The sequence below is a fragment of the Manis javanica genome, chromosome 16 (genome assembly GCF_040802235.1).
Source record: "Manis javanica isolate MJ-LG chromosome 16, MJ_LKY, whole genome shotgun sequence".
Taxonomy (NCBI): domain Eukaryota; kingdom Metazoa; phylum Chordata; class Mammalia; order Pholidota; family Manidae; genus Manis; species Manis javanica.
This window is the reverse complement of record NC_133171.1, coordinates 58,280,808-58,304,797: the sequence shown is the minus strand read 5'-3', so window position 1 is coordinate 58,304,797 and position 23,990 is coordinate 58,280,808. Positions and strand designations below refer to the sequence as shown.

The 23,990-nt window shown below is 44.1% G+C and overlaps 2 protein-coding genes across 4 annotated transcripts; both read right to left on the bottom strand.

Moving 5' to 3' along the window:
• Positions 1-511: 511 nt before the first annotated feature.
• LOC108384190 (HLA class II histocompatibility antigen, DO beta chain) lies at positions 512-5,199 on the bottom strand. The gene is given in 4 exon segments (XM_073224398.1): positions 512-1,412; positions 1,854-2,070; positions 2,072-2,124; positions 5,062-5,199. Coding segments are annotated over 4 exon segments (693 nt in total). The 5' UTR covers positions 5,153-5,199; the 3' UTR covers positions 512-1,080.
• Positions 5,200-14,526: 9,327 nt separating this feature from the next.
• On the bottom strand, positions 14,527-23,989 carry TAP2 (transporter 2, ATP binding cassette subfamily B member). Of its 3 annotated transcripts, none has more exons than XM_037005162.2 (13): positions 23,814-23,974; positions 23,540-23,616; positions 22,945-23,436; positions 22,742-22,856; positions 20,597-20,727; positions 20,143-20,348; positions 17,898-18,095; positions 17,625-17,753; positions 16,382-16,570; positions 16,044-16,217; positions 15,718-15,877; positions 15,315-15,451; positions 14,527-14,951 (listed from the first exon to the last, which is right to left on the bottom strand). In XM_037005162.2, the coding sequence occupies exons 3-13, from the start codon at positions 23,426-23,428 to the stop codon at positions 14,775-14,777; spliced, it is 2,100 nt and encodes a 699-aa protein (XP_036861057.2). In that variant the 5' UTR covers positions 23,429-23,436; positions 23,540-23,616; positions 23,814-23,974; the 3' UTR covers positions 14,527-14,774. The 3 variants fall into 3 exon arrangements, with proteins under 3 accessions (XP_036861057.2, XP_036861056.2, XP_036861055.2); XM_037005161.2 differs by having other exon boundaries at positions 23,540-23,603; XM_037005160.2 differs by lacking the exon at positions 23,540-23,616 and having other exon boundaries at positions 23,814-23,989.
• Between the last annotated feature and the right edge of the window lies 1 nt (position 23,990).

The window sequence follows — 23,990 nt, the reverse complement described above, 5'->3', positions numbered from 1 at the left end:
GAACTGACCTCAGAATGTCCTTTACCTAGCCTAGGACCCAGGTGGTAATTCAAGTTCCAGGAGAAGAAGCTTCAGTTAGGACCTTAGCATGGCAGCAGTGGGGGACCTGCTCTCATAACCTGCTGGACAGTGGTCAAAGTCTTGGGAGGGACCCTCAGGCAGCAGGCAGTGACACCCAGCCAGTCACCCCCAAGACGTCTTCCTCTGTCTGAAGGACTGGGAGAATGGTCTGCCCCTCAAAGACAAGGAAGAAGACATTACCTTGTCCCTAGACAACTGAGTCTCCACATATCCTGGAATGAAAGAGAGGCAAGAAGTAGAATGCCCCAGTTGGGACCAAATGTTGTGAGTATCCTGAGGGGTGGGAGATGACCTGCATGATCGGAGCTCCATCTCCTCTGACCCCCGGAATGTTTCTAGCTTCAGAAAAACTATTTCAGTGATCCCTGAGAAGTACAGTGAACCTTCCGCCTCACGTCTTTGACATTAGGAAAAGTGGGAAGTGGGGGAAGCCATGGACAGGCGGCAGTGTGCTCCTGAGAGGCTCGTTACCTGTCTGAGCCCTGGCACAGAGGACGAGTCCCACCCGAAGGAAGATCAGCCCAAGCAGGAAGGCTGCAGCTCCACTTAGCATCTTTTCCCAAGAACGTTCAGACTGAGCTCCTATGGGAAACAGGTCTTAAAGTTAGTAAGAAAGTTCTCAATATTTGCTGTACTTTCTTGAAATCCCAGAGTCTGTACTGGAACCCAAATCCAATGCTAGAGAAGGAATAAATTAAGAAATGGTTCTTTGAAGCCAAGGTTTACACCCATGGAGTTTCTGTTAGTGATTCTTACAGCCCATAAGAATGACCCTAAATACTGAGACTAAAGTATTGGAGGACACTAGTTCCCAAAGTCGAAAGTGACAAAGAGATTAGACCTCCTTATTTCTTAGAAGATACAAGAATAGATGCCTGCCATATTTTCTCCCCCCATAACCCAAGGACTCCAATTTCTCTGACTTCCTCAGCACAGCAGGAAAAGAGGATTAATGCTGTGAAAAGACGAATGCAGAGGGAACCCAGGTCCCATATTGAGTCAGTATGACCCTGACTCAGGCCCAGACACTACAAGAAGCTGGTTCTCACTCCACTCCACAGAAATAGGGCTCAGCAGGCTGGGATGGTCAACAACACAGGTGTAGACATCTCGGAGTTCAAGCGTCATTTCCAGCATCACCACTGTCTGAAAGGTCCAGTCTCCATTCCTGACAAGGCCAGGGGACATGACTCCAGGGCTCTCCTCCTGCCCATTCCGGAGCCACCTGATGGTGACGTCTCCTGGATAGAAACCCATTGCAGAGCAGAGCAGCAGCTTGCGGTGCTGCAGGGATGGGGTCGTCTTGGGATACACAGTCACCTCTGGTTGTACTGGGAAGGGAGAGGAAAATGAGGCATCGTGAAAGAAAACCACTAAGGCAGGACTAGGGTTTCTTTAGGGACTACCTCTGCCCCTAATCTCTTTCCCAGGTCACCCATGAGGAACTGGAAATATGGGGAACTCTCAGACCCCAAGACTCAGTAACTGGGTATGTCGATGACCCTAAGGAGGACTAAGACCTTATCAGACTCTCCTACAATTAGCCTTCTACTTGAGAGCCTCTGAGAACCTTGGGGGTCTGGAACCAAGGCCACAGTGACCTGACCTGCAAGGAGCATGAGTCACAATTGGGGCAAGAACATATATACAGACTCCCAGCTCATAACCCATTTTTCCTGCTTCCTGAAGCAGAAAATTGCCTAAGTAAGGAAGAGCCCTGGCCCACATGTGGAAGATTCCTGAACCTCACCAGGCCTCCCAGTCCACCTCACCTTTTCTCCCCACAGTGAAGGGGGCACCCAGCTGGTAGTTATGCCTGCAGAGGGCATCCACAGAAGCTCTGCTCCTCTCCAATATATCTGACTGGTTGTTCCACAACTCGGCATCAGGCTTCCCCAGCTCCGTCAATGCCACAAACATTCCCACACTGCTGTCAAAACGTGCATACTCCTCCAAGTTAAAAATGAATTGCACCACAAACTGCACCTTGTTCAGTCCCATTGGTGAAGTAACAGTCAGCCTTTGCCTGAATCACAAAATCTTCTGGAAAAAATAAATAAGACTGTGAGCCAGTCCCAACCTTTGGGAAACCCATGCCTTCCTTGTAAATTAAGCCAGACCACATGGATTTGAGAGGAGGCTTTCTGACCTCAATAAATAGGTCAAAGTAGCCTCTTCTCCCTGGGGCCCCACTCTGGTTCCTCTTAGCAGTAGAAAGAAGCTTGAGGTCATCCTGCCAGGCCAGCCAAACAAGAGACATGTGACCCAAAGAAGCAGGCCAGAGTCTCAAAGTCATAGACATTCATTCAACAAATAGTTACAGACTGTTTGAGTTCTGCCAGATACTGAGCTAGATTTCTCCAAGCTAAGATTTCAGAAGCCCAAGGTGTTAACTTCCTGTATGATCAAATCAAAAGGATCCATCCCCGTATGGAATAATTCTGTAGCATTATTGCCCAAACCAGATTCATTCCATACATTCCTTCTGGAGCAAAGCAAAGGAGTGATGGAGGAGAGGCAAAGAAATGCAGAGTAGGTACACATTAGGAGTGACATTAATTCCCCTTCTGCCTTCCACTCACTGTGTTTGCCCCAAGAATTTCCTTCTGGACCTTTTCCTTTGCACTCTTACTCAGAGACCTCATCCCCTCTGTTGGCTCTGATGAGGTAACGACCTCAATGCCTTTCTTGGAGTTGGGCAAAATAAAATTGGTCTGTGGCTTGAAGGTTATCATCATCAACATCATTGGCACTATGCCTACAACTCTAGTAGCTGCAACAACATGGTGATAGGAAGTAATAAGATTAGTTTAAACCTTCTTTGGTGGCTTTTATATTAAACATTGCCACCGAAGGTGGAATCAAAGGAAACCACTTCCATTGTTTGCTACAATTTTCTACTTTCAAAGTACCTTACTAATTTTACTAGCAATTAGTTTGAGCTATATATTTTCATACAATGTTCTTCATTAATCCACTCATGTTCTCCAAAGTAATTTAATATTCCAGTTACTTAATCAGTCCTCATAAATAAGAAAAAGTATGATTCTCATTTGTAGAGCACACAGTGCTATGGTCTGATGTTTGTGCTCCCAGTTCATATGCTGAAATTCTAACCGCTAACGGTAATCCTATTAGTAAGAGGTGCTTTGGGGAGGTGCTTAGGTCTTGATAATGGAGCCCTCATGAGTGGGATTAATGCTCATATAATAGAGGCTCCAGAGAAGTCCCCAGCCCTTCTACCATTGGGGACACAGGGAGAAAGTGCCAGCTGAGAATCAGGAGAGAGCCTTCACAAGAACACCACCACGCTGACACCCTGATCTTGGACTTCCCAGACTCTAGGACTGGGAGAAATACATTTCTGTGGTTTATAAGCCACCCATCTGTGTTGGTTATAGAAGCCTGAATGGACTAAGACACAATGAAATCTGTCTTAGATTTAAAGATCTGGAAAATTTTAAGAGACAAATTGGTAAATGGCCCTGGGTTATGTCTCAGTTGATTCGAGTTCCAGTTCTGTATCCAGTAGTTTTATGTAGAAACACTTACCCTCCCTGACCTGCTTTCCACTGGTGAAGACACTGAGGTAGAGCTCAAAAGCACAGTGTTACGTAAGAAAAGAAACAGAATGTGATTCAATGCATAATGACATTTATTAAAATTTTTAAATACACACAGAAAAACAATGCCACATATTAAAGGCCACTATCATACTTGCAGACATACCGGATGCATTAGAATGGAAATCTACGGCAAGGAGGGAGAGAGAATGGAGACAAGGGAAGGGAAGAGAGAGTCCTACTGACAAATGACTACAATGTGCTGTGAACTCACTGGATAAGATTAACTCACGTCTGTGCACTTGAGAACAATAATAAAAGGAAATTCAGATGGGTTATAATTGGGTTGGTCAGAAAAGACTTCCCTGAAAAAATAGCATTTAAGCTGAGACTTGAAGGATAGTTGTTACTGATCTTAAATTTGCTTTCATTTCTAAGCTCAGAGGCCTCCCCCAGGAGCCACTGAGCTGAGCATAAGGATGGCAGTGTTCTTCCTGAGTCATGTCATCCCTACTCAGCTGTCACTCAGTAGCTAGTTTCCAAAGAGGCTCTAACCTCCCATTTGCTATTCCTTCTTACAGTCTAAGTCAGGAAAAAAGTATGATAGTCAGATCTATGTCAATTTAAGATCCGGGCTCACTGCTTTTCTATTTAGGGTGTTTAATGGACATTATAAGCTCAGAGAGGTTTCTATTCTCTAAGAGCAATGATCTTCCCCCACCCACCCTCCCCACGGGTTTGTTCCTCTTTTGTATTAAGGGGACTTTGACATTCAAACAGGCTCTGTTTCTAGCACGTTATATCCTGTTTTCTGTAGATAGATATGCTTGCATGGTGTAAAACTGCTTCACATCTACATAGACTATCTTCCCAGCTAGAAAAATAGCAGCAGTAAATACACGTACCCAGTAACCCGAGGACAGGGATAAATCATTCAACTTCTGTTATGTCTCAAAACTGGGGCCTAATAATGCCAAAAGAAGCAACCTTTGTTTCCAATTCCTTTTGTCCACATGTAGCCCAATTGGATAAATACAGAAACAGTCACAACCATCAGAGTGAAGTTCTGACTGACAAATGACAGCTATTTTCAGGCCGCATCCATTTTCTGCAGTTTTTGATGGTGATATTGATACAAGAAGAACGCTAAACAAGACAAAATGTTTCCCCCTCTTTGCCTCCCTACTTCTTGAATCTGTGGCTCTGGTACAGGAAGTCCTTTTTCCCAGCAGTCCACTGTGTGTAGTAAAGAGGGAAGGAACACTTTTCAATGCTTTCCGTCTTCAAAAGGAAGAACACTCCCTTTGAAGCCAAAAGCCAGTTCCAGTCTGGTCTGCAAACCGGACCTAGGGGGAAAGCCCTTCCTCCCCGTGCCAGTGCTGGCATACACCCCTGAGAAAAACCATGCTGTTCTTACCTGGAGAGACTCTGCCTCGGCCCATGGAGGAACCCAGCCTGATTAGATCCACTAACAGAATCAACACCCAAGGAGCCCACCCGGAACCCATTCTGGAAGGAAAAAAAAAATGAGACAGTGAAATGGTTAGCTTCTTCAGAATGGGGCTTGTTAACTCAGTCAAAAATATTCATTAAGAGTATAAATACCTTTCTATCCTCCCCAGGACTGGAAAGACCTCACAAAGATAACCAGTCAAGATAAAAGACTTTTGTATCATTAGTTGCTGGGTAGAATACGTTCACAGAGTTGTGTTAAGCCACTCAAGAACTGTCTACCTGGAGAATCACTGACAGTAGTTTAGCTATGTGGGAAATGAGCTGAGAGAAAAAGAAGAATAGAAAACCTCTCCATAGTGTGCGGTCCTAGAAGAACTAGACAGATTGTTTATTCTTTATTCGGCTATCTATCCTCATCTAGCAATGTCCCTGGCCTGTTCTAACCAATAGTTCTCCCTTCCTATGGGGGTGCTGACATTGCCAACAGAGAATGTGTGAAAAAGAAGAAAGTAGATAGCACTCTAATCATACACCTCAAAAGGAGTTAGTGAAGGGACCATCAGAGAAGAAACAGAAGAGACTGAAAATAACCTGGAGAGTATGATTTCCTGTCAACTGAGAGAAAGCCACCAAAAAACATGGAGAGAGGATTCTTAAAATAATAAAGTGCTGCAAAAACATTCAAGAGGATGAAATATAAGAAAGTTTTACTGTGTTTTAAAATTAGTGGGCACCAATAACCTTCAATGGGACCTAGAACATTAAAGGTAGAAGCTATATTTCAAAAGAGTAAAGTGAATTAGAAATGAAGGCAGCAGATGTAAACAGTCCATCAAGAATTTTGGAAATGAAAACAAGGGACTCTCATTTGAGAGAAAAGCACCACTATGGGAAAGTCACTTTAAGATATGAAAGACCTTAACAAGTTTCTGAGTCAAGCAGAAGACATATGTAGATAGAAGAAATTAAAGATAAAAAAGAAGAAAAGATAAATTACACACAAAACACTTACTGGAATCCAAAGAATGAGAGAGATTGTCAGACTCAGCAATAAAAAGAAACTTCTTCAGATGCAAGAATGAGAACAGGGAGATTTGGAGAAAGGGGGATGAGGACGTTCCAGTTGTATGGCTTCAGTGGACTCACTTTTTGGACAAGGCAAGATCTTCAGCTAAAAAGGAGCTGGAAGAAAATGTATTTGACAACTATGGAGAGAAGTTTCCTTTTTCACCAAAGTGATAAATGCATCATTTATTTAGCATAGAGCCATCCACACCCAATATTATGGGCATGCAATCATGAGACTAACATGTTCCTTGTCCTCAAGAAACGTATAACCTACATGGAGTGACAGGGAAACCATGCACTGTAAAGTCAGGACAAAGGAAATTAATGTTTGGGCACACAAGATAAGCCAATCGAGAAAGAGTTTGTGATAAAGTGGATGTTTTACATAAGTGAACTAACAAGCAGAGAATTTTAGAAATAGAAATACTGAGTACAAGTGGACAAAAGAAAGGAGATAAACAGTAAAACAAAAGTTTACCTGAATCCCTTAAAAATTTCAGATTATCCACAGTAAGTAAATATTTGCACTCTACTCCATTGAATAAAGAAGTAAATAGAATTTTTTTTAATCCTTCACTTGCCTAAGAGAAAACATACTTTGATTGATATGTCTTACCAATATGCTGAGAGGCACTTGGTAAAGCTCTACCCATAAGTAGTAATATCAGATTGTAAATCAAAGGCTTACTCTATGAATAGATGGTCAACTCCCTAATAGCCCAATAGAGGGTTTTATGGCAAGCCTCTCTGAAGCATGAGACCCTCAAGCAAGATTTCATATTCCTTCCTAACTCCCACTTGTACCACTAGCCAACTGCAACCGGGAAGGATTAAGAACTCCCAAGCATATGAGTAATAATGCAGGAAGAAGAAAGATGATTGGATCAAAATGGCAAAATAGGATTCAGAAAAGAAAGGTGAAATGCAACCTTTTAATGAACTGTAACCCCCATTCTTAGCAAACAAGCCCTGCACTGGAATTTGGCCCAATCAGAATAATTTATTCTCCTAGGAAATCATGACAGAGTAAAAAAAGTCAATCCTGATGGTTTTGTCTATTGTCTAATTCTGGAATGTTGGTGATCTTTTGTTCTGCTAATTTGTTAATGTGAACTCATTATTCCTAAGAAATACCCACTGAAATTATAATTATGAACCTCAAAAAGGTTTTCTAGAACAAACTCGACTTGATTCTGATTGGGGTTTTTTTGATCTGTGCTAGTTTCTTTTTGCAATATTTTTGTAAAATTTTTGCATCAATAATAATAAGTAAATTTACCCATAGTTTTTATTTTTTGTTCATTGTCATAGTTTAACATCAGTATTACACTTACTTCATTAAAGGAATGCATTTGATGCTATTGAGCCATTTAATTAGGATTGGAATTATCTTTCTTTTTCTTTATTACATGGCCCTAAATATCTGGACCTGGAGTTTAAAATTTTCTCTATTTCATTTATGGAGATTATTCTATATAGATATTCTACTGCACAAAGAATTATTCATTTAATCTAAGTTATCAAGCTTATTTCCATAAAATTGAACAAAGTACTTTATTTTTCCTCTGTTCCTGAATTAATTTTGTCATCATTTACTTTCTTTACTTGCAACTTCTCTACTTGTCTTCTTGATTAGTTTTCTCAGTTATTTATTTTATTGAAGAATTGTAAAGCTTTTGAATTAATGCACTGTTTTTCCATTTTCTTACTAATTTCTGCTCTTTTACTTAGCTGTTCCTGCTTTCATTTTATTGATTTTGATGTTCTTTTCACCTAATTCACTTAGCTGCATTCTTTCCTTTCACTGATAAAAGTAATCAAGACCATGAATCCTCCTCTGAGCTTTAGCTATATCTCACAAGTTTTGATATGTGATTTTTAATGATTATTTTTCTAGAAATTTTTCAGTAACCTTTTTTCCTCTGGACAAGAAAGAGACAGTATTTTTAAGTTTCCATGTGGAGGAGCATTTATCTTTTTTGATTTTCTTATTATATGGTTTGTTCCATTACGGTCAGAGAATAGTATCTATATTGTTCCTACTTTTGGGAACTTGGCATGTGCCATAATATGTGGTGCATTTTCATCAAAGTTTTCTTGGCATTTGAAAAGATGTGCTCTCTATTTTCAATGAAGAAAGTTTAATACAGGTCCATAATATCTAATTTTTTATAATACTATATCTTTTGTATTGATACTTAATTTTTGCCCACTTGATCTGTCTAATCCTGAGAAGCAAGTTAAAATCACCAACTACTAATATACTTTCTCTGCATCTCCCTTAATTTCTACTTCATGAGAGTTGTTTATATGCTATTTATAATTTAAATGAAGTTCTCATGTGTCCGTTATGAATTTTACACTTTACATTATAAAGTGCCCTCTTGTCTCATTCAATTTTTTGGCCTGAATTGCATCTGCTTAAATAATAAGATTGTGACCCCTACTTCCTTTCTGTTTGCATTGTCTTGTTATGCCTTTGCCCATTATTTTATTTGTTGAATAAATGAAAGAAGCTTTCTGAGTCATTTTATTTTAGGCATGTCTTTGTATATTGCCAAGAGTTTCTCTTTTACCTAACCTAAAAATATTTTTATAAGCGCTAAGCCCATTTACAGTTAATTTGGCAAACAGATTCAGTGGTAATGTTTAATTTATAAATAATATTACTGTTTTATGTTAAATATGCTGTTTATATGAGTATTTCTTTTTTAAAATCTTGGACTGTGTCTTTTGGTGGGTTTTTTTAATTGTACTTTTTCAGATGCTTAGGAAGGTGTATGTTTCAGGATTGTCTTGATAATTTTATTTTTATATAATACAATTAATTCTCTTTAGATACTTCCTATTAGTTTTCTGCTTGCACATCATAAAACTAGCTTATACCTTCTCCCTTTTCCCATTCTCTTTGTGTTTACCTTTGTACTCTTACATAAATTCTAAATACAACTATTTGATGTATCTACTTTAAGAGATATCTTTAGACTCCCAGATACTACAGAAAAGGCCATCAGCAAGCTTATTCTATATCCTTACACATTTCTCTACTTAATCTGCAATTACTGAGAAATGTTTCTATTTATCAATTTCTTCTTGTAACTCTGTCTATATTCTCTTACATATTTTGTGGCTTTGTTGCTAGGTACAGACTGGTTTAGCATTATTATAATGCTCATGGTGACTTCTTGTTATTATGCAATGATCATCTTTGTCTCTATTAATGCCTCTGATCTTAGGCTTTATTTTTAGGTATAAATATAACTGCACAAGCTGTCTTTTGTTGGTGTTAGTTTTGAGTACCTTATTGAATGCTTTGGTTTTAACCTTTTCATACCTGTAGGTTTTCTTCATAACTCATGTGATGGGCATATGACTAGCTTTTGTGATGCAGTAGCTCCTCCCTTATCTATAGTTTTGCTTCCCACGGTATCAGATACTCATGGTCAACCACAGTCCAGAATCAGATGATCCTCCTTCTGATGTATCATCAGAAGGTCAGTAGTAACCTAACACTGTGTCATTCACCTCATTACATCTCATCATATAGGTATTTCATCATCTCACATTGTCACAAGAAGGATGAGTACAGTACAATAAGGTATTTTGAGAGGGAGAAAGACCACATTCACATAACTTTTATTGCAGTATATTGTTATAATTGTTCCATTTTATTATTATTTATAGTTTTAATCTCTTATTATCTCTAATTTATAAATTAAGCTTTATCATAGGTATGTATGTATAGGAAAACAAACAGTATATATAGGGTTCATTACTACCTGTGGTTTCAGGCATCCACTGGGGGTCTTGGAACATATCCCCTGTGGACAATGGGGACTACTAAATTATTAACCCAATCTGAAAACCTTTTTCTTAACTCCAAATTTAAGCTATTTACATTTATTGTGATTACTAAGTTATCTGGATTTATTTCTATTACAATATATTGTATTTTCTATGTATTTTTCTTTTGTTTTTTTTTTTCTTTTACTCATTTAAACTTAATAAACTTTAAAGTATTCTTTAATTTCCCCCTACTGGTTTAGGAGGTTTCAAATTCTACTGATGTTAGTTAGAGTTACCCCTACATTTTTACTATGACTACTGAACTTGGAAACATTCTAAATTAATCAGTATCTCTACCCTCCCTCCAAACAAAATTTTAGAATACTTTAACTGCCTCATTCTCATTTTATTTGTGATTGTTCCATCATATTCTTAATTTTAATAATAATAACTTAGTGATTTTCATAGTCATTTTTAATTCCTCTTACTGATTTATCAGTATTTTGGACAGATTTGTGTTGTTGGTGTGTGTGTGTTTCTTGTCTTTGCTTCTTGTATCCCAATTTGTCTTTCTGGGTTCTGTATCTTTCTTACTTAAGTGTAAAAAAACAAAAAGAAAATGACAACTACAATACGATAGCACTTTTTATCTGTAAGATTGGCAAAAATCTAAAAAATTGACAACACTTTGTGTTGGTGAGAATGTAGGGAAAGAGAGAAACTCATCTATTGCTGATGGAACTGTGCATTAATACCACCTGTAAGTAGGCAATTCTGCAATATCTATCAGTATTAATAATGTGTATAGACTTGGGCTCAGCAATGCCCTCTTTAGGATTTTAACTTATTGGTGTTCTTGCACATGTGTATTACAGTGTCTACTAATTGACATTGCCTACTAATAGCCAAAGACTTCCAATAATCTTACTATCCACCAAGAGGAGACATGCTCAATGAAACAGTATGCTATACAAAATAAAATAGTATACTCTATTAGTCATATATTCTTAAAAGTCAAAGTCTTTACATTTTTAAAAAGTAAAGTTCTGAAGAGTGAATTTAGAGAGCTGCTACCTGCAAAAATAGAGAACAGGAATATATACATTTTTTATTAAACATACATTAAATTTTTTGAAAGGATAAACATAAAGCTCAGAGTATGGATTGCCTATGTCAGGGATATTGCCAAACTGTGGGGAAGGATGGGAGTGAGGATTTCTTCTGTATACCTTGTTGTGCCTATTGAACTTGAAGCCACATTAACACATTGTTTATTCAAAAACTGTGTGTTTTAAAAAGAGAATAGTAGGAGGGTAAGTGGAAACAGGGAGTATAAACAACTCTTTGGACGAGTTTTGTTGTAAATCTGGCAGAGTCCACCTTTTCCTACCTGTGTGACCCAGGCAAGTTAGTAAATGTTTTTAAGCTTCCATTTTCTCATTCTTAGAATTAGGGCAGTAGTACCTGCCACATGGGATTGTCTTGAAGATAAAGAAGATATGTCAATATTTAGCACAACAGTTACCACATAGTAAGCACTCAATGAATGATTTTTGTCATTAAAATTATTGTAATTCAAAAACCCTAAAACTCTAGGTTCAAATCCAGTACTTCCAAGGACCACTAGATGGCAATAAGACTCAATCCAACAGCTCCTTCCACCTAGCACCAAAACCAGAGATCTTTGTTTTCCTTATTCCTTAGTCCTTTCCCCCAAATGCTGACAACTCCACTCTTGCAACTCTTGATTCACACTGCCATGTGGACTGCAAGTGGCTACACCCCTTGGATGGGAAATAAAGGACTTGAAATTCAATGTTACTTCCACATTATTTAGGGCAGACGGCATGGAATGCTGTGTGGGGCTTCAAAGAAATTTATGAGAGTTGCCTAAGGTTTCCCTTTCTCCATGCACATCCTCCTTTGGACAGAGTAAAACATGGCTGAGTGGAAAAGATATTGAAGGTGAGTGACAAGAGGAAGGAGAGATTAAAGGGCAGGGATGGTGCAGGGGACAGGAGGGGAGAATGGAAAGAACTAGAACATTGGGACAACCAGAATTACTAATATCTGTGGTTCCCAGACAGAACCCACTTGTAAGGATTTGTCTGTCTAGGTTGAATACTTTGACAGTCAGTGAACATTTTTCTGTCCCTGACATAAGGCTGACCTGGGAACTCCCCTGAGACAACAAATTTTCAGGACATTAAGATCCTAAAGATGCCTCATCTTTCTGTACTTCCCATTGGGATACCTAAGTTTTCTTCCCAGCTCTCGCACTGTGCGATTGATTAGCCATGACATTTCAAGCCAATCTCCCTTTCTGTAGAGAAAAATTTTACTGCTACATGATCTTTAAGATGCCTTCCAGGTTTAAAGTATTATGAGTCTATGGGTATAATGACACTGAGGATATCAAAGAAGTTTAACACATCCTCTTCTTCCATGAGTTTCCATAAGGTTGGGAGCACAGGAATTATTATTCCCATTTTATAAATAGAGAAGGGACATTAGATGGGGAGAGGAAGGAATCAGGCCAGACTTCTCTCCCAACAAATGCATGATTCACCCTCAGTGACAATTAAGACATAAATCGGTGTGGAGCAGCAGGGCGGCAGCAGGGCGGCAGCAGGGTGAGACTCACCTGCCTAAGGAACTCCCTGCTCTCACTCGACCCTGCTCCCAACAGTTGCCAGGCAGAAAAAAATCCAAAACAGAAGCTCTGGCGAGTGCATTGCTATTGCTGGGAAGTACCTGCTGTTACTGGGAATGTGAAAGTTTCTCTTTCCTAGAAGAGGCACCTTCAAAGCTAAGTCCTTCCCCATAACCAGCATACAGCTTTGAATTTTCAGTGGCTGGAGTGTGTAGGGAGGATTGAGGATGAGGAGAGTGGAGGAAGGAGACTTATTCATTTATCCAATAGACATTTACTTATTGTCTCCTATGAATGGAGCCTGTGCCAGGCAGTCAAAACAAAGCTTACTAAAATATGTGGCCCTCTCCGCAGGAGCTCATGGTCTAAGGGAAGGACAAATGTGTTATGGGGTTTAGAGTTTAGTAAGGGCTGTGAAAGAGGTAAGTCCCAGGAGCAATAGGAGAACATAGAAAAGACACTTTCTCCAGTCTGAGACAGGGAAGGCTTCCTGGAAGACCGCCCCTGTGTTAAGTCTTGAAGAACTTGAGGAAAATCGGGGGAGGGTGGTGCAGGGAATGGCAAGAAAACACCCTAGACAAAGATATAAAGGCATTAGAAGGTGGAAAGTTCGTTGTGGCTGAAGTTCAGTGCAACAGAAAAGAGTGAGACTACCTGACTGGAAAACTGTGCTCTGAGGAAGATCTGAGCAGAAAGAGATAGAGGCCCTCCGCAAGGTGGGAGACCCCTTAGAAAAACAGACTGCCCGCGAGGCAGTGGAAACAGTGGATTGGCTATTGTAGATGAGAAGGAATTCAGGTGTCCCCCAACGGACTGAGGTGGTTTTCTCCCCATAGGAGTGGGCCCGTCCCCGAGACTGGGGAGAGGTGGAGGTGATGCCAGAGGCAGAGACAGTGAAGGAATACGAAAGCCGCAGAGGCAGATGTGATTCCAGCACTCGACCTGCCACCGTGAGAGTAAAGCTTGGTATAATCCTTTTACCCCTGATGTCCCGTGGTTATTTGGTCTCACCGAATCCAGAATGAATGTGACCATGCACAATTCCCTTCGGGCAAGACAATTGGCATGTGAAGGATTTTAGAGAAGTAACATCATCCTATGTGCCTTCTAGAAAGAAAAATGATGTTATGAAGAATGGCTAGAATAAACAAACCAACTGTAGGGAGACCTCTTTGGAGATGAGATTATCTAAGTCTATGAATGAACCCTGTAACAAGGCTAGAGGGAAGATAATAGATTCAGGGCTAATCAGAGCCAGAAGGCAAACAGCTTTATTTGATCTGATTATGAATTAGAGGTGATGAACCCAAGATATAATATAATTTATTGGTTGAGATTGTGGACTCGGGGTCAAGCCTGGATACAATCAATTCCACCACTGGTAACCGTGGGATAGTTATTTAGTCTCCTTTAGATTCAGTTTCCTCATCTATAAAATGGGGATAATAACAAACCTTTACTCTCACGGTGGCAGGTCGAGTGCTGGAATCACATCTACCTCTGTGGCTTTCGTATTCCTTCACTGTCTCTGCCTCTTGCATCACCTCCACCTCTCCCCAGTCCCGGGTGGAGGATAAGGACTAAAACTGATAATACATTTAAAATACTTAACATGGTTCCTACTCATATTGAAACTCTATGAATGGTAGCTATTATCAATGTTTTATTAACACTATTAATTAGGGATCTGTGCTCTGCCCCTCCATACCCTAGCTTCCCCAAAAATATCAGACACTAGTGGGAACGGGGAAGAGTACGGAAAGACCACCTCACGAATATGTATGTCATATAATGTATCTCAAAGAACAGATAAAAGACTGAATGATGACCAGCGAAAGTAATCATGATGACCTCTGGAAATGAAACCGGAGGTTGTTTTTACTTTTCCATGAATGTGTGCTATTTAAATAACAAAGAAAATATTTAAAAATATATTTATTGTGTCGCAATACCGTACTCAGCCCCAGGCAAAGATCTGTTCATCATGGAGAGAAAGTTCTGGAGCTCAGCACCTCCACCTGGTTGCGGGATGAAAGCACACGTGGTCACTCCTTCAGGTCCCCAGCCCCAGAAACAACCACCCAGGGCCACAGCCCCAGGGACCCTGGAAGCAGGAGCTCCCCCGGGCAATGCAGATGGCCGTGGGATGGGCGCAGGTCCCCGGGGCCTCAGTCCTGCAGCTGCTGCACCAGGCGGCAATAGGGGTCCTGCCCCTGCAGGAGCTGGGCGTGCTGCAGCAGCGCCCCCTGCCGGAGCACCAGGATCTGGTCAGCGCTCTGAACGGTTTGCAGCCTGTGAGCGATCACCAGCACTGTGCGGTCCCCGCGGGATTTCCAGTCCTGCAGCTGAAGGGGAAGGACCATAACGCCTCAGAGAGGTTAGAACGCGAGCGACACCACATCCCACTGGGCGCCATCTCGTGGGGTTTAGGGTAAAGGAGGCAGAAACAGGAGGAAGGAGAGAGGAAGACGCCGGTAGCAGCGCCCTCCCGGCTCGGCTGTGTCATTGCGGCTGGAAAGGAGCCGTGGAGGAATCCGGCAGCGCCCACACTGCCGCATTCTCCATTCCACTCCCCACGCCTAAAGAGGCACTCTTCCCACTAGCGGGCCACGTGTCGTCCCACACCCCCACCCCCATCCTGCACAGGCCGATCCTCCCTACGTGACCCCTCCGTCCCGCGGTCCGCTGCCTCCCACCCCAGCGCTCACCGCTTGCTCGCACTGCACGTCCAGGGCGCTGGTGGCTTCATCCAGTATGAGGACGCGCGGGTCCCTCACGAGGGCCCGGGCAATGGCCAGCCGTTGTTTCTGTCCCACAGCCAGCTGGTTCCCTTTCTCCCCTACATCTGAAGAAACCGAGAAACCCCTTTCCTCACACAAGTGACCACACAACATACCAGCCAGGAGCAGGAACAAGCGCACGACTGGGATTCCCAGCAGTAGCGGTTAGGAGGGAAGGTCTGGTGTGCGGAGGCGCGGCCGCAGGGAGGACTGGTGTTGGGGAAGGAGGGAGAGCGGGCCGAGGACCGGGCACAGGAACAGCAGATGGGGAGCCACGGGCCACAACCGTCAACCGCAAGAATAAGCTCGTTTCTCTTTGGTCGGAGCGTACCTGTATCCAGGCCATGCTGCATGTCGTTGATAAACTCCTCAGCGCTGGCAGCCCGGGCGGCAGCCATCACCTTGTCATCACTGCAGTTCTTCAGCCCGTAAGCGATGTTGTCCCTCACAGAACCCGAAAACAGCACAGGCTCCTGCCCGACCAGGGCCACCTGCGCAGAGGAATGCGAGCAGGGGCTGTGGGAGCCCCCAGGGGTTCCCCTTCCTCCTCATTTTCCTCCCCCAGAATGGACTCCTGTGTTGTCCCCACCACCGCCGGCGCTCCCTCCGTACTCGGTTCTTCGCCCCCATCTCCTGCCCCTCTTCCTCCCCGCCCACCTGTCGGTGCAGGTAGTGGTGTTCGTACTGGGCGATGGGCTCCCCGTCGAGCAACAGCTGCCCCCCGGTGGGCTGGTACAGATTCTGCAGCAGGGCAGCCACTGTGCTCTTCCCAGACCCATTGGGTCCCACCAGTGCAGTCACCTGACCCGGACACAGGGTGAACGACAGCCCCTGAAAAAGCCAGGGAAGAGCTAGGGGCTGCCTCTTCTCCCTCAGGAGCCCTCCGCTTCTCTTCCTATCGGAGTAAGACCAGCTCCTCAGAGGCCACGACATGGTCACACACAAGCCGCAGGGGGCGAGGGGGCCACTTTCCTCCGGTGGCCTCTTTCAGGCACCTTGAGCACAGGCTGGTCAGGACGACTGGGATATGCAAAGGAGACATCCTGGAACTCCACAAGCCCCTGCAGGGCGGGAGGGGCCCGGGTTCCGGGTGGAGGCAGGTTTGGCTGTCGGTCCAGGTAGCGAAAGACCTTTTCAGCAGCCCCCACATTGCTCAGCATATCCCCACACATGTATACCAGGGTCTGGAAAACAGGAACAGAGGCCCAGCTAATCACACACAGCGCCACCAGAAACCAGAAACCAGCTCCTCCTTCCACCCCAGCCACCTTCTCCCCTCAGCCACCTTCAAAGGTGCCGTTGAGATGGAATGTAAAAGCGGCACCATAACCGCAGTGGTCCACTTGTAAGGAGACGTTCTTCCTCCTCCCACGCAGCATTACTTCTCTGCCCAGACCTGTCAATCACAGCTTTGCCTTGCCTGATTGGACAGTGACCTCTTTAAAAGCAGGTACTGCTCCCACCTCGTCTTTGTAGTGCCCCCCGCCCAGTGCCTAGCCCAGCTGCTCCATACGCGAAAGATGTTACACAAATATCTATGAAAATTATAAAATAAAGCCCAAGCTGAAGTAGCTATTTTTGGAAACAGGTCAATATAGGGAAATAACTAAATGTTCATCCTGTCTTTCCTAATCAGAAGGTGCCACCCAGTAACCAAATAGCACATGAGGGAAAGTCCCCTTGATAGATGTATTTCAGCTTATAAATGAAGGAATGGTAGTGTTTTTCAATCCCTAATAATTTAATGGATCAGGGAATTGAGCATCAATGACTGATGCCACCACAGATATGTATGAGGTGCAACACATACATTTATACTTCAAGTGGGAATTTGACCACTGACTGTATTTGAAGAATTTTAGGAATCATTGTTAATTTTTTAGGCATTAATGACTTTGTGGTTCTATTTTTTAACGTTGATATTTTAGAGATACTGAAATGTTTACCGATGAAACTATACCTTGGATTTGCTTCAAAATAATATGGGTAGGGGGACAGGTGAAGCAAGATCAGCCATGAGTTGATCACTGTTAAAGCAGGTGATGGGCACATGGGGTTCGTTACAATTTGTCCTTTTTTTTTTCCTTGCATATATGTGAAATTCTCCCTGACACAATGAGTTGGGTTTTGCTTTGCTTTGTATTGTATGTTCAAGGAGAACAAATAAAGCCCGAGGCCCTGAGGCCAAAGAGAAGGACAGGGGGGCAGATAAAAAGCAAGCACGGGCCCCTGACTCACACACACGTAGGAGCCCACGTTCTCCTGGAAGAGCAGGAAGGAGAGCAGTCCACCGCGGGTGAGGTCCCCGGCCAGGACCTGCTGCAATCCGCAGCTCAGCATCAGCACCTGCAGCGCCAAGTTCAGCATCTGGGCGGGGAGAGAAAGGCGAGGCTGAAAAAGTCCCCATCCTTTCCCCTCCTAGCACCCCAGCAGCCACGGAACAGCTACGGGCTCCCCAATGCTTTCCCCGTGCCATCCCTGTCCTCTGCCCCAGCCCCTTGGCCTTCTCACCCTCTGTAGGAGTACGTAAAGGGCACGTTCCAGGTCTCGACGCCAGCACAGCTGCCGGTGTTTTTCAAGAGCCTCTTTATAGCGACAGACCTCTTGCTCCTCGGCCCCAAAGCTACGCACAGTCTGCAGCCCTCCAACTGCCTCCTGCACCACCTGCCCTGCTTTCGCCACTGCATCCTGGATCTCCAGAAGCACTGCCTGGAAAGGTGGGGCCGGCGACAGAGGGGGTGATTCAGCCGAAGGCAGCAGATCCCCATGTCTCCTTCCAGCCCCTGGGATGCTCCCCAAATCTACCTACAAATGTCAAACTGTACTCTTCCCCTCTTCCTTACATTTCTTTCCAGAGGGATAATGAAAGGGAAGGAGGGAGGCAACAAAATATTACTGAGCTCTCAGTGCCACACAGTGTGGCCCTAAAAGACCTAAAACAGAGTTAAAGCCATAAAACTCTAAGAAGAAAACACAGAGGAATAATTTTCTGACACTAGATTTGGCAATGAGTTCTTGGATATGACATTAGAAGTAGAGGCAAAAAAAGAAAAAAACAGATAAACTGAATTTCATCAAAATTTAAAACTTTTGTTCATCAAAGGACTTCATCAACAGAGTCCAAAGGAAACCCACAGTATGGGAGAAAACAGTTGCAAATCATATATCTGGTAAAGGGTTTATGCCCAGAATATATAAAGAACTCCTACAACTCAACAATTAAAACACAACCCAATTTAAAAACGAACAAAGGACTTGAATAGACATTACTCAAAAAAAGATATAAAAATAGCCAAGAAGTACATGAAAAGGTGCTTAACATCACTAATTAGGGAAATGCAACCCATACTGAGCTATTACCTCACAACCATCAGTATTAGGGTGGCTATTATTTTTTTTAAAAAGTGGTGTGTGTGTGTGTGTGTGTGTGTGTGTGTACACATCAGAATTTTACTCAGCCATAAAAAAGAAGGAAACCCTACTTTGAGGGTATTATGCTAAGTGAAATTAGTTAAACAGAAAGAAAAACGATATGATCTCATTGTATATGTAGGAAGTAAAAGATAAAACAAACTCACAGACAAAGACTTCAGATTTGTGGTTACCAGCAGTGGGGAGTGGGAGGGGGAGGGGGATGAAGGTGGATGAAGGTGGCCCAAAGGATTCCAATTATAAAATTTATAAGTACTACAGATGTAATTTTTAAAAAAAGAAAACCGTTGTGCATTACAGGTGGGAATGTAAAATGATATAGCTGCTGTGGAGAGCAATATGTTGGCTCTTCAAAAAATTAAAAATAAGAGAATTGCCATCCAATCCAGCAATTCTACTGCTGGGTATAGAGTCAAAAGCATTGAAAGCAGAGACTCCAACAGATATTTGCACACCCATGTTCACAGCAGCATTATTCACAATAGCCAAAACATGGAAGCAACCCAAGTGTCCATTAACAGATAAAAGGATAAACAAAATCTGGTCCCTTCAGCATGGAATATTATTCAGCCTTGAAAAGTTAGAACATCCTGATACATGTACAACATGAATGAACCTTGAAGACTTAAGCCAAGTGAAATAAGCCAGTCGCAAAAAAGACAAATACTGTACCATCTCACTTAGATACCTAAAGTCATCAAATTCACAGAGACACAAAGTAGAATGGTGGTTGCCAGGGGCTGGGGGGAGGGGCAAACAGGGAGTTACTGTTTAATAGGTACTGGGTTTCAGTCTGAGAAGATAAAAAAGTTCTGGAGATAGATGGTGGTGATGGTTACACAACAAATGTGGATGTTCTAATGCCAGTGAATGGCATTAAAGTGGTAAATTTTATGTTGTCTATATTTTGCCACAATTTTTTTAAAAGAGAGAGAGAAAGTGGAGCTGACATTCAGACTCGGACTTCCTGACTGCCTGTTCTACTCTCTCCACACTCCATCTAAATTCCTTCTGCTGAAATTAGGGGGAAACCCTCTACCTAAAACGCTGGAAGACAGCATTTTAATTCTTTGAGGAAAGTATGTACAGACTCTGGAGAATCTGATGAGGTTATCCTCTCCCCAGAAAAATGTGCTCTCCCTCCCTCCCCCCACAACTCCCTCCTTTCAAACACCCCCTACCCCCCTCCACACACACACATTTACATAAAGTCCAAGGGTTCAGGGACCTTCTGAAGCCTGTCCGAATTGCTGCTTTTAAAGGCTGAGAAGACCTCTAGGAAAGCTTTATCCTTCCCTGGGGATTCCCTGACATCCACACATACCTGCTGGCGGACACTGTACACTTTCTCAGTGGATATTATAAGAGGCAACTTGAGCAGGGAAAGGAGGGTGAGTCGAGGTGACAGGTTGAGCATGAAGGTATACAGTCCCACCACTTTCACCAGGCTTCGCAACAGCACGTTGGCATTCAAAGGAAGCCAGCAACTCATTAGTTTGGTATCCGAATTCAGCCTTGAAGTCAGCTCCCCTGGGGAGGACAGAACAGGTGAGGAAACCACGTGTGTAGCGGAAGACCCCCAGGGACTCCCTCCTGACCTGGCCTTCTGATACAGGCCCTCCTCTTAACACCCTCCCTCACTTGCAGGAAGCCTAGGAGAGGCTGCCTTGCCACCCTGCCCCAAAAGAGGGCAAAGCAGCTCCAGGCCCTGGCAGGGGAGGGCAACTGCAGGTCAAGGGATGTCCAGGGGAAGCCCAGACCTGGACTCCAGGCCCCACCTGTCTTAGTCTCCTGGAAGAAACCGAGGTCCTGGCGCAGCAGGGAGGAGAAAAGTCGCTCCCGGATGCGCAGGTTGATTCTGGACATGGTTATGAGAAAGCAGCTTCCTCGACAGCCTGAAGACAGTGAGCTGAAAGGTAGGGAGGGGCCAGAGGATGAAGGGGAGAGAGAGGCAGGGAAGAAAGGAAGGAGAGAGAGAAGCAGAGGAGAAAGCATGGAATGCAAAGAAATACAAAGTTGGGGAAAATATACCATGAGAGGCAGAAGAGAAACAAGTAAGAGAGACAGGAAGACAAGAGGGACAGAAATAAACAGGAAGAAGAAGGAGACATGGTGAGCTAGGTGAGGGACAAAATCATAACAAGTACGGTATTTGGGGGTTACTATGCTGAACATAATAGAAATGCAAAGGTGTTGTGAAAAGAAATAGCCTATGGCTTACTTCTGACCTGACCTCCCTCGATGCTGCCCACCCAGCCTTCCACTCTGTCCTGGTCTCTTTCCTCCCTGCCTCCAGAATCCTACTTCCTAGTCCCAGATTCTTTATTGTGGGAACTGCAGTAATGAACTCCCCACCCTCCCATTCTCTGAAGCCCTAGAATCATGCTGCTTCCCATCTCTATTGTCCCTGCAGTTAGGAATTCCTCTTAGATCAAGCAAATTTTTCTGATAAAACTTAAGTTGACAGTGTGAAAGCATAGAAAATGGGTATATTACAAAATATAGACTTCCAATACAAATTACTGTGTTTGGAAGGCTGTTGGCATAGTCAAACATAAAATGACTAGGGTTTGGACTGTGGTGATTGCAGTGAGAATTTAGAGAAAGGAGCCATAGGAGAAACATTTGAAAGTAGGAAATGACAGGGCTAGTGTTTGACTGTGAGAAAGGCATCTGCATGCTGATACTTAAGGATACGAATGCTTTCATGGGAATAAGAAGGGGGAACCACCTCCAGGGAGACCAGGAGGGAAGGAGACGCATTCAGAGCTCTGGGTATGTGGAGTGTGGGATGTGGATGGGTCACCTGATGGAAATGTCAATCAGGCAGCTGGATTACAAGGCTGGAGCTGGGCATGGAAATATGGATCTGGATGTCACCCACAGAGATGAACTGAGTGAACCCAAAAGTAAATATGTTCTTAAAAATCAAAGAACTGAGTCAAGGAAAGGCCATATTTAAGGGCCCAGAAGAGGAAACGTCTCCAGAAGAGGTAGAATGGATTGGGAAGAAGAAAGCAACTTCATAAAAGCTCACTGAAGAAAGAGATCAATAATAAGAGATTAATGCCAAATGCTAAAGAAACAAAGAGACCTGAGGACTGACTTTTTTTTTTTTTTAAAGCAGTGGCTTGATCAGTAAGAAATTCACTTCTGAGTAACTGATTTCAGCAAAGATCGGATGCAGGCATAATGAAGAACTGGTTCTTGAGACTTTCTAAACGAAGTACAACCACAAAAGAAGGTGCCAGTCTCACAAAGCGGGCTGGCATAGGCTGTGGCAAGGGAGTCACCTGCACACCCCAGAGAGTGAAGCCTCCTTAAATTTTGCAGCCCAGGTACCTGCCTCCCAGTCTCCACCCTATCAAGCAGTTAGTTTTTTGTAGACAGCAGACTCCTGGGTATGTCTAAAAAGAGGGACAGGCAAATGAAGTGCAAAGAATAAAGCTGCTGGAAAGAAGTGATAAGCCCCAGAGTAAGTTCTTCAAGATTGGCAAGATGAGTTAGGGAAAAGGGTCAGGAGAGAGAAACACGCCCACCCCAACAACAGGATAATTTTGGAAACAAACTTAGGGTGGGAGGTAGAAGACAGAAAAGACACATGGAATTTTTCATGGTGATGAAAACGTTGAGAGGTGACCGAGAGACCGTCCATTTGACACCCACCCTCCTTTTGTACCACCCTCACTCACACATGTATCTATACTAATGTCATTTAGACTTCGAAGATGTTGGGTAAAAACAGTGAATGAAGGAATGGGTGAACAGATGCATGAAATAGAAGAGTGAATAAACAAATCCATGCATAGTTTAGTTTAAATGTTCTGTGCTTGCTGCACAAAGGATCTGAAAACAGAGTTAGGAAGTGAAGGCCCCTGTGAAGATTTGGGACTAGCAAAGGGGCCCAATCACCCATGACCTACCTCCCAACGGAAAAGAGACACATGAAAAAGATGGCACTGCCGAAGGCGTCGGGGTCAAAATCACCTCCCAGAATGTCAATCACACGACCAGAATAGTAAGGGATAAACGTCTCACCTGAAAGAGGCAGGAAGCAGAACAGGTGAATGTGCTGGGACCAGGGCCTCCTCCCACCTCCAGTTTACAACACCCTGTCCTAACTCACCCAACACAGCAACTATGAGGAAGAAGAAGGCGGCAGAGAGGAAAGGCAGGTCTGGCCTGGAGAGCTTCAGCAGCCTCCACATCAAGGCTTTGCTGTTCTCCTGGCCCTGGTCCCTCTCTTGGGGGCTCAGCATGGCCCACACTGCATAGCTGAGCCCTGCAGCCCCATACCCCACCAGCAGCCAGCTCCAAGGGGCTGAAGCTGCTCTGACTGGGGGAGCACTCAAGGGCCCCATCACCAGTGCCCTCAGGGACAGAAACAGGGGGGTCCCCAGGCAGAGTAGGGGCAGCAGTGTTCCCACATGCCCCAGAAGCCCTCCCAGCATTAGCAGCCACCAGAGCCCTCCCAGTCGCAGGGTCCCCTCCAGCCACAGGCCTAGAAGCCCTCGGGGAAGCAGAGCCCCCAGAGTGCCCTGAAGCAGCCAGAGTAAGGCCAGGTCCACCAACAGCAGGGAGGCCCAGGGTCTCAGGTCCAGGAGCCGCATGGTGTTATCTGCGGGTCAAAAGTGGAAAATTATAGAGGCGGAGCCCAATCCTTGTCCTCACTCCCACTCCGCCCAACCTGTCCATCGGATTTTCATTTCATCCAAACCTACCAGTAAAGATCCCCTGGACCCCCTGCTCATCAGCACGTCCCTCCTGGGACAGAAGGCGTTCTGCCTGTCAGAGAGAGCTGGGGAGGCTGACCATCTGGAGCCACATCCTTTAAGAAACTTCCTAGGACTCTCCTCCCCGCCCCCCGCCCCGCCAGGCGGTCTCCTCCCTGGCACTACCCGCTGTCCCCAGGGACGGGAAGCAGGGAGCGCGGAGGGGGTGGCAGGTTGGGGTGGTCCCTGTTAGCGCTCCACGCTCCCACCCGCACGAACTCACCAGTGGCGGCCCCGGCACGGCAGCTCCGGAGGTCGTTGCATTAAGTGGTGAGGACCGACCTCTTAAGTGCTCGCGCGCAGTCTGTACTTGCTTTCCCCCTTCTGAGCGCTGGCGACGCTTTCCAAGCCACGGCGAACTGGCTCTCGCTTTCGCTTTCGCTTCTTCGGCCACTGTGAC